General features: G+C 37.6%; 1 protein-coding gene across 2 annotated transcripts in view; it reads right to left on the bottom strand.

Moving 5' to 3' along the window:
- MYCT1 (myc target 1) overlaps positions 1-9955 on the bottom strand; it is a 13582-nt gene continuing 3627 nt past the window's right edge. The window contains exon 2 of one of the 2 annotated variants that reach the window (XM_005884714.2): positions 1-1598. In XM_005884714.2, the coding sequence (XP_005884776.1) occupies positions 1087-1598 (512 nt within the window). In that variant the 3' untranslated portion in view covers positions 1-1086. The remainder of the gene's footprint in view (positions 1599-9955) is intronic. The other variant, XM_005884715.2, reaches the window with a different exon arrangement.

Genomic DNA, 9955 nt, shown 5'->3' with positions numbered 1-9955 from the left:
TAATTAATTTCCTTTCAGTGTGCACGAATCCATGCAACGGGCCTCTAGTCATTTATAAAGACTCTTCACAGAATCTGAAGTTGAATTCATAGAAATGCAAACGAGGGTTGATGCCTGATGAGTCAATCCAGGAAGGAGAATTCTTCATGGGTGTAACATCTATTTCAATGACAGACTTTGTTCCCACTGACTCCAACTTCTTTGTTTTGTTTGTGAAATTACAGGAGAAAGTCTCTAGATAAAGTGCTTTCCCTATTGCTAGATTTAAATCTAAGAAAAAAAACTTATCCCTTAGAAAAAATATAAGCTCAGTGTTAACGTGTGTTTTTAGGTGAAATGAATTGGATTTGTGGCTGTTGCTTTTCTAAAAACATACCTACAACAGTGAAGAAAGTAAATTATCATGTGAGTAAATCCAGGGATTCTGCCTTCGTGATGTGTGGAAAACTATTCTGAGGAAAAGCACAAAAGTAAAGGTTAAAAATGGAAGTATCCTGTAACACCCACAGAGTTCAGCTTCTTTGGCTTGATTCCCATACTTTGCATAAGTGAGTGGAATCAGGGAACTTTGGAATCTTCTGTGTTCTGTCATTTTGTGCCCATATAATTCATTAGAAATCCAAGACTGTAAAATCGTTCATTCGTCATTCCAAAGAAAGCAAAATTAAAATTCCTTAGGCCAGAACACATTTTAAGTGACACTGATTTCTTTCACCCTAAGTAATCACATTGGACAGTGAATGGGGATTGTAAACCACAACTACCTTGTTTTTATTTTAGTCTAAAATATATATACTGTATTACTGATGATTCCTAGATTAGAATCACTACCTTTAAAAATCCTCACATTGACTACAAAATACATAAATATACAACGATTTGCGAAAATATTACTTATTTGTGAGATAAGGAAAAAATGGGATCAGAGAAAATGTACATTGTAATGTCCAACTTGTATGAGCATTTTCCAGTTTGGGAACTCCTTGGTCGTTTGGGCCACGTCCTCAAAATTCTGTTTAGTCTATTTTTGATTTCCTTTCGAGAAAAGACAAGGAAAGAAAGAACCAAGTTAACAAAAGCTCCTTGTCAGAAATCTGGGAATGCCTTTATGATGGACTCGTAGGTAGGCGGAGGCGGTGGGGAGAGGCCCACGGGAAGGCTGCTGCTGGACCAGTGGAAATCAGGGCGCCTCAGGCTGTGAGCGGTGAGGATGGTGGGGGAGGTCGGGGAAGAGGGCAGAGTCATCACCTGACTGTCAGTTTCCACGGGAAGTGGTGGACTTTGCAGAAATGGATGGAACGTTGAAGCCCGGAAGCTTGATTTTCTTGGAAACGAATTGCCTTGTTCCAGGGAAGCCTGTCGCTGGAAGGTGAGACTGGCCAGGCTGAGGTTGCTGCGGCGTTCGTAGCCACTGTGGCGGTAAAATCCAGGCCTGTTGAGGCCGTGATTATAAGAAGACCTAGGTCGCCGACTTGAACTCCAATGGGAGATGCGGGCACTCGCTCTTCTTCGAGACAAACAGACAAACAGACCCCAAATAAATCCTCCGATCACGAGCCCGATAGCCATGGACACTGTGAAGGACATGATAAGATCCTCTGAAACGAAGAAACAAAAAAACCAAGCAGGTAATTTGATTTGTAAGTAGGGACTCAACTGAAAACACAGGGCAGAGTACAAAGAGTAACCATGGGATGGTGTATTCAGGGTGCCTCCTCCCAAACATGTATACACACTTTAAGTAATTATTAATTCCAATGGGTCAAACCTGAAAAGAAAGAAACATTGCAATTAATTATTCAAAGTGTGTATACACTTTTTGGGGCGTCCTATATGATTAAACCGATTTTAAGTTAGAGAAATAGAAAATTGTACTAGATGGATATGAACAAGTGAAAGCTGTTACATTTCCATTTAAACAAAAGTGGTTCTCAACCTTCCTAATGCCGCGACCCTTTAATATAGTTCCTCATGTTGTGGTGACCCACAACCATAAAATTATTTTCATTGCTACTTCATAACTGTAATTTTGCTACTGTTATGAATCATAATGTAAATATCTGATATGCTATATGTGTTTTCCGATGGTCGTGATCCACAGGTTGAGAACTGCTAAAATAACATTTTATCTGTATCATTTCACGTTGCTTACATTATTTTATCATCTTTAAGAAAGAAGTCATAAATATAGTCCCGTTTTTTTTAAAAGGCCATTATTTAGCTCATAACATTTTTATAGGGTTGCAAATGTAGTTGAAAGATTATTTCCATTTGAGTTACAGTAGTAAGTAATGCACCAAGTTCACAAGGAATTTTGTAATCATATTGATTTTGCCTTTTCCTCTGTCTGTTCTTATCAAGCATCAATGTCTCCCACCTGCAGGGTTCATGCTGTCTCACTTTCTGAGCTCATTCTGAGAGAGGAAGTGCTGGGCTAGAACCTGGTGGGCTGACGGATTTATGTTCTATTCTCTGAAATTCTGGACTGTCACTTATATCTATGACTCATTGATGACATGACCTATACAGACTACTGGGCTCTTTCTTGGACCCAAAGTTCTGGTTCATGCTGCCATCATGTCCTTGTTTTGATAATAAAATTCCTGTCCCCTGAATTTCCATAGAATCTCTGCTATACACCAGTATCCTTCAATTCACAGAACTTGTATTTGTTCAGATTTCCTCTTCTGGTGGGAAATGGGGGAGGGCAGAAAACCTTACCAAAATGGAAATTCTACCTTACTGCTCCTTTGTGGGAACTACACGCATATTCTTGAATGAAACTGGGTGACAGAGCCCCTGCTTTGAATGGAAAGACACCCTGGATATCAGAAGACCCCTCCATCCATACTACCCACCACATTTCTCCATTCTCTACCCCACGATCTAACCCATGAGCCATGTTGATTTTCTCACTAACCCAAAGCCTGTCCTTCTCTCTTAAATTCTGTGCTTTCCCATGTTTTTTGTGTGTTTTTTATATCTAGATACAATTTTTACATTTCTGTCTGGAAAACTCATTCTTCAAGCTCCATTTCATGTATAACCCTTTGGATAGAGACACCTATGTTTCATTAAAAAATGTTACTCTTAAGTAGAGGAGTAAGCTATCTTATCCAATTGCTTATCTGGAAATTAACTACGTGGGGTTGTGAAATTGGGAAAACAAAAGAAGGGGGTTTTCAAATGCTTTGAAGTTCCTTTCAGGAAGAGGTAGAATCTGCTTCCCCACCCCTTGAATCTGGTCTGCCTTCGTGACTTGCTTGGGCCAATAGGACTCAATGGAAATGAAGCTGTGCTAGCACAAGTCTAAGTCTCAAGAGGGCTTTCAGCTTCCACCCCTTCTGCTCTCAGGAACCCTGCAGTTGCCAGCGTGTGAACTCATTCAGGCTAGCCTCTTGGTTGTTGAGAGATACATGGCCCAGTTATCCTTGTGGCCTTGGCCAAGAGCCTGTCAAACTTCAAATATGTAGGTGGGATCATTTAGGTAATTCAGATTCTAGTCAATCCAACATCTGAGTGTGATACTTGCGAGAAGGCCAGCAGGAAATGCATTAAGCTGATCTGCATCCAAATTGCCAACCCCAGAATTATGAGCCACGTCAATGATCATTTAGGCCACTATGTTTTGGGTTGGATTGTTACATAGCAAAAGCTAACTGATTCAAATTCAGCTTCATCCCTAACATGTCTGTGATTTTTAAGAAATTTATTTAGCCTCATTTGTTTTATTATTTTTTTAATGGAGTTAGACTTTATGATTGCCTAGGTTTGTTTTTTACCAGTTTGTTGTTGTATTCTATGAAAATAAGTAATTCAGAAATAACAAAATAAGCTAATGTTAATGAATTTCTAAGACTGCTTATTGCTCCTTAGTTTTAAGATATATTTCATGTCTTTCTACCTTTTACTGTTACATTTATCTCCCAAGGGAAGATTATATTTGTTATCTCTTACTTTCACAATTATCTTTAGAAATATAAAAATCCTCTAAGACAATTGTTTATATTAAATCTAAACAATAATTTTTTTTATAATAGGAAGATGACTTCTGAATTACAAGATGATTCAGGAAACATTTCTTAGACCCAGTATTGTTCTTCCAAAATGTGTCTCACAAAAATAATACTGAGTCATAACCTGAAAATGCAGTCTCTTGAGATGAGGATTTTATTGCATTAGACTCTATCTGGAGAAAGCAAATAAATAAAGTTAGAACCTAACGTAAGCCTTGCTAGTAATATAGTAAAATTCCAAATTAACCTCTATCGGGGCCCCAAATATTTGGAGCCCAGAAAAGAAGTTATAGGAATTCAGAGTTTCCAAGACAATGGCAGCAATGTAAATAAGAATTTTCCAATATTCCTTCCAGAAGGAAAAACATACAAACACAAAACACTAAGAGAACAACAAAATGAACAAATAAAACTATACAAAACCCATGCCTTCAGTATAATTAGAAGACAGTGACATCCAACTTCAAGTTACCTAGAAAATAAACTATGAAAAACAATAGAGATGCCAATCAATTATCTTCCATGCTTTCACCGAAAGCTTTCATGGAGAAGAAAGGCAATTCTGTAAAAACTAAAAATGATGAAAAGGTGTTCTGGTCCCTGAACACAGTGCTTTAGGAAAGAAGCTTTCGGTGCATACAGACATGTGAGGAGGCACATTTCTTTGGAAAGACTGCCAAAGGTCACCTCTCGTATGATTGCATTTATATGAAATGTCCAGAACAGACAAAACTGTGCAGATAGAAAGCAAATAGTGATTGCTTAGGGCGGGTGGGAGAGATGGGAGGGAATGGGAGTGACTGCTCTGGGAACAGGGTTTCTTTGTGAAAGACAAAATGTTCTCAGATTAGATTGTGGTGATGGACACACAGCTCTGTGGCTATAATAAAAACCATTTAAATGTACCCTTTAAGTGGGTAAATTCTGTCTCAAAGCTGCTTAAAACAACAAAGGAAGAAAAGGAGAGGGGTTTTTGGTATCCACACAAAGAAGGAGAAAAGAAAGAGTGAGGGGGAATGTAGGGTCCTTTGAAACAAAAGAAAATTAAAAGCCATTGAAGGACACCCAATTCCTCTCCCACCTTCAGCATCTAGAAATAAAAGTCAACCAGTAAAAACATCATGCTTTGCTATACTGAGGAAAAGAGGATTCTAGAATGACTCCCAGGATTCTAGCGTGGGAAGGCCAGGGTGGACACCAGATTTGAAAGTCTGCTATGAACAAAAATACTTGGGAAAGTTATGGCAAACAATATTATGTTTTCTATTGATATATTTCCCTGAATCAACAACCTCCATTAGAGAATTTTAAATAACAACTTCAAATATAGAAACTGAGATATGGGGTTTTAGCTAAAACAAACTCTTAAAAATGCCTTGGACTCAAATTTCTCATTTTATTGATATGGAAAGATTGTAAGATTTATATAGTAGAACTAACATAACTTTTTAAAGTCCTCACTAAGGATATGTTTATTTATTTTTAGAGAGAGAGGAAGGGAGAGAGAAACATTGATGTGAGACAGAAACATGGGTTGTTTGCTTCTCCTAAATGCCTCAACTAGGGATCAAACCAGCAACTTAGGTACGTGTCCTGACTGGGAATCAAACCCAAAACTTTTCGTGTATTGAGCGGCATTCCAGTCAACTGAGCCACCCCGCCAGGGGTGGAACTAACATGATTTATTTTAATAATTGAATATTGACAACCAGCACTGGTCAGGAGACTATGGCTTTCACTCATGTACAACATAAAAGGAGGAGACAAATAGTCAAGTTCACAAAGTATATGCCCTGGCTTTTGTATATAAACTTATATAACCACTAGGGTCTGGTTGAGGATCCTACACATATCAGGATATAAGCAGGTATAATAGATGAGGTCAAAGACATATATTTACTATAGTGAGAAATAGCATCACGTTCAGTGTCAAGGAAAACAAATTAGAAACTTTCAAAATATATAACCAGGGGGAAATAATTTCTTCTCGTTAAAGTGATTGAGAAAATTAGCAAAGGAAACCAAAATACATGAAGTGAGAAATATATTTATATGCCTGGTGACTTTGATTTTCAAAATCTATTGTTGTTCTGATAGAAGAAAACAAGGGTCATATACAAACTCCAGTAGATAAGTTGTTAAAGAATATTTTCAACCACCACAATCTTCTTAAATGAAAAATATAAATGTTGTGAGTAGAAGGATTATTATTTTTAGTGGCACTAAAAGTAGAATAAGAGTCTCACAAAAGCAATTTGATAATATATCTATTTTAAATTATTATTTCCTATGGGTTGTTAATATTTCTATTTGACATTGTAGACCTAGTGTCTGGGCCCACAATGTAGGCAGAATAGATAATTTTGATTCAAAGTATCTTGTTATTATAAATGAAAGACTGTATATGGTTATATACATATCTGAAGAGGATTAAATATTGAATGCTAAAAGTACCTGAGAATAATATGTACATATTAATAATAAATTATTGAAATTTTGAAGGCATATAAATACAAAAAGATGGAGCTACAGAAATTATAAAAATGAGAGAGAAAATTATACTGCCTTAGATATGGATTTGCCTAATTTTATTGTTCAGTTGAGTGTACATGCCATGAAAATGACTTCCTTTCCCATGTGGCCAGTCAAATACCTGTTTTAGAAGTTACTGCACTTATTCTTATGTCCTTGCTATCTATGCAGAATTTTTTAATACTTACACATGAAAATAATGACATAAGACTCTCTAAGACTCGCTGAAATATATGGTAAAACGCTGATCTGTCTAGCTAAGCACCCTTAAATGCAAACTGCAAGAACAAGTATGGAAATGCAGAAAAGCAATAAGAAAGAAACATTAAGAATCACAGTTATAACAGCCTGTTCCACAATGGTCTCCCATAAGGAGACTTTTTGTTTATAGTGAATGATTTTCTGACACAAACGGTGAATCCAGAAAATATCTAATAAAAACAGCATCTATTGGCCATACAGCTTTAAAATTATGTAGTTCAATTCTGGCAGACTTCTGCCCATAAATTTTGGGAGCTTTTTTTTTTAAAAGAACTTACTATAAAAAAATATACCTGAAAAATATATTGGCTCAGATATTTCTCTTTTGAGGACAGTTTGCTTCTTATTTCTCAGCATTCTTAGGGGGGAAAAAATAAGCCATGACTTCACTTCACACAATTACGATATAATGCAAATAATGAGACCAAACAATTACTTTTAAAAATGCAGATATTCATTTGAAGGCAAATAAGAACAAATTCTAAATCAGTAAAGTATATAGATGATGTATTATGGAATTATACACCTGAAATCTATATAATTTTATTAACCACTGCACCCCAATAAATAAATTCAACAAAAATAAATAAACATAAAAGCAAGGAACAATAAATAAATAAGATCAGTAAGGTATGGCATATAAATTAGGTATTGTTATTCTAATTTGTATTGTGTTTCTATACAACCAGCAAGGGACTGGCCCATACGTCCTCAATGAATAATTTTTATTATAATGGGTATTTAACTTACCCAAGTCATGTTATTCATTTTGGCCTAATAACAGTCACTACAGTGCCTCCCAATTCTAATATTCTAATCTTGAATCTGGTTTTTAGTAAATCTAATCATTGCCTCAAATTTTATTAGTATTAAAATTTAGTAGAGGCTACCATCTAGTGGCCTTGAGTTGAATCGTTCCAATATCTGAAAAGTAATTTTTGTCTTTGATAACAAAATAGAATGTTGATCTAGTCACAAAATCCTTTACAATTATCCATAATAATAAAAGCGTAATGTGCTAATTAGACCAGACGTCCTTCCGGATGACCTTCTGGACAAAGCCAGGGCTGTGAGGGAAGCCTGGGTCCCAGGTGCCAGAGGGAAGCCAGTGCTGGCAGCCGGGGGAAGGAAGGCCTACTCTTGCACGAATTTCATGCATTGGGCCTCTAGTAAGAATAATAAAGCTTAACTATTACCAAAGCAGGCTATGTATGCTCTTCTTGGTTCCCTCGAGTATAGAGGAGAATGTTTCAAGCAATAAGATGTTGGCAAAAGCTTTTTAGAGAGAATAATATTTAGGGCACAGAAAACTCAATGGGTTACAATAATTTCAACAGAATAATTACTTTATGAGTATATCATCTGCCAGAAAATCCTCTTTGGTCTGTTTTCACAATGCCTCTATATCCAGAATTTATATTCTTATTTAACTGCTCTGCCACCTTTGTGGTCCAAGCAACCACTATCTCTGACCTGGAATATTGCAGTAGCCTTTTATCTGGTCTTTTTGTCCTACTCTCCCAATTATGTTCTATTCTCAATATAATAGCCACAGTGAACCTTTGAAAATGTAAGTCAAATCACATCACTCTTCTGTTCCAAACCCTCCATATTTGAGTAAAAGCAAACTCCTACAAGTGGCCTCTGTAGATAGAGGTTCCAAGTTGACCTGTATTTAATTATCTCTGCTCACCTCTACTCTTTGTACTCTTCTACTGGCTCATCCAAATCCATCTGCACTGCCCTCTGCCACCAGACTCCTTCCTGACCAAAGGCCTTGCATAAACAGTAGAAACATCCTATATAATAAAAGCTTAATATGCTAAGTGTCCGGTCATCCAGTCAGCCGTTCAACCAATCAAAGCATAATATGCTAATGATATGCTAAGGCTGCTCAACCGCTCACTATGATGTGCACTGACCACCAGGGGGCAGACAGTCGACTGGTCGACCAATTGCTATGATGTGCACTGACCACCAGGGAGCAGACACTCCGACTGGTAGGTTAGCTTGCTGCTGGGGTCCGGCCGATCGAGACTGAGCAAAACAGGCCAGACATGCCCTGGGGCCCTCCCACAGTCCCTCCCCGGCTGGCCAACCTCCTGTGTCCCTCCCCGGCCCTGATCATGCACCAGTGGTGTCCCCGGCCTCTTGCAATCCAGGACTCTATGGGGGATGTCGGAGAACCAGTTTTGGACTGATCCCGCAGGCCAGGCTGAGGGACCCCACTGGTGCACGAATTCATGCACTGGGCCTCTAGTGTAAAGATCAGATTCCAAGTAAGCTTTTGTGGATTGATCCGTTCAGGTATACTGACTATAAATACTGGTTAAACCGCACACCCTTCCCTTCCCCTAAAACAATTCCCATCTGCAGGCACTGAAGAGTGACCAAACGTAGGCAGTCACTAGAGGGAATCTGACACTTGGAAGAAAAGAAGAGCAAGCACTAGATTATTTTTCTACTTTTCAAAACTTCTGGTCAGAGCACAGTTTCCAGTCTGAGTTATGTGGGGCAGGTGAAACTCCAACTGAAAACCTGTAGCATTTCCAGTCTGAAGAAACAGCGGAAATGAGGATCCCTACATTTTATTGATAAACATTTCCTATATCTATGGTGGACTCTTGAACTATATTGCAATTCCAAATAGCACAGCTAGAGAAAAAAACAAACAAATCAAAAAACCAACAAACTAAACTAATCTGAGATGTGAACTGCCTTTCAAGAGACAGGCTTTATGGGGATTTTAGTTGGAGTTCTAAACATGTATTTGCTTGTGAAAACAAACTAGAAAAAGAGACTCTTATAGGTAATATAAAAGAATCCAAAGGCCCATTTAAAATGTTCCGAATGCGATGTAAAGCTGCTTGACGTGAAGAAACAGGAAAATGTGACCCGTTCTAAGAGAAAAGAAAGTCAGCCCCTTAAGACACTAGGATGACCCAGATGTTCGCATAAGCAGACAAAGACGTCATAGCAACTGATATCTATGTTTAATGATGTGAAGGAAAATGTTCATAATGAAAGAAAAAGTAGAAAGTATCAGCAGAAAAATGGAAACTATAAGAAATAACTAAGTGTACAAAGGAAATATCAGAACTAAAAATATTATCTCAAGAACCAAAGGCCCTCTTTCTCCAATACCT

Source organism: Myotis brandtii, unplaced genomic scaffold, assembly GCF_000412655.1.
Source record: "Myotis brandtii unplaced genomic scaffold, ASM41265v1 scaffold847, whole genome shotgun sequence".
NCBI classification, from domain to species: domain Eukaryota; kingdom Metazoa; phylum Chordata; class Mammalia; order Chiroptera; family Vespertilionidae; genus Myotis; species Myotis brandtii.
The sequence above is the reverse complement of the archived record's forward strand: the minus strand, read 5'-3'. Positions and strand labels throughout refer to the sequence as shown.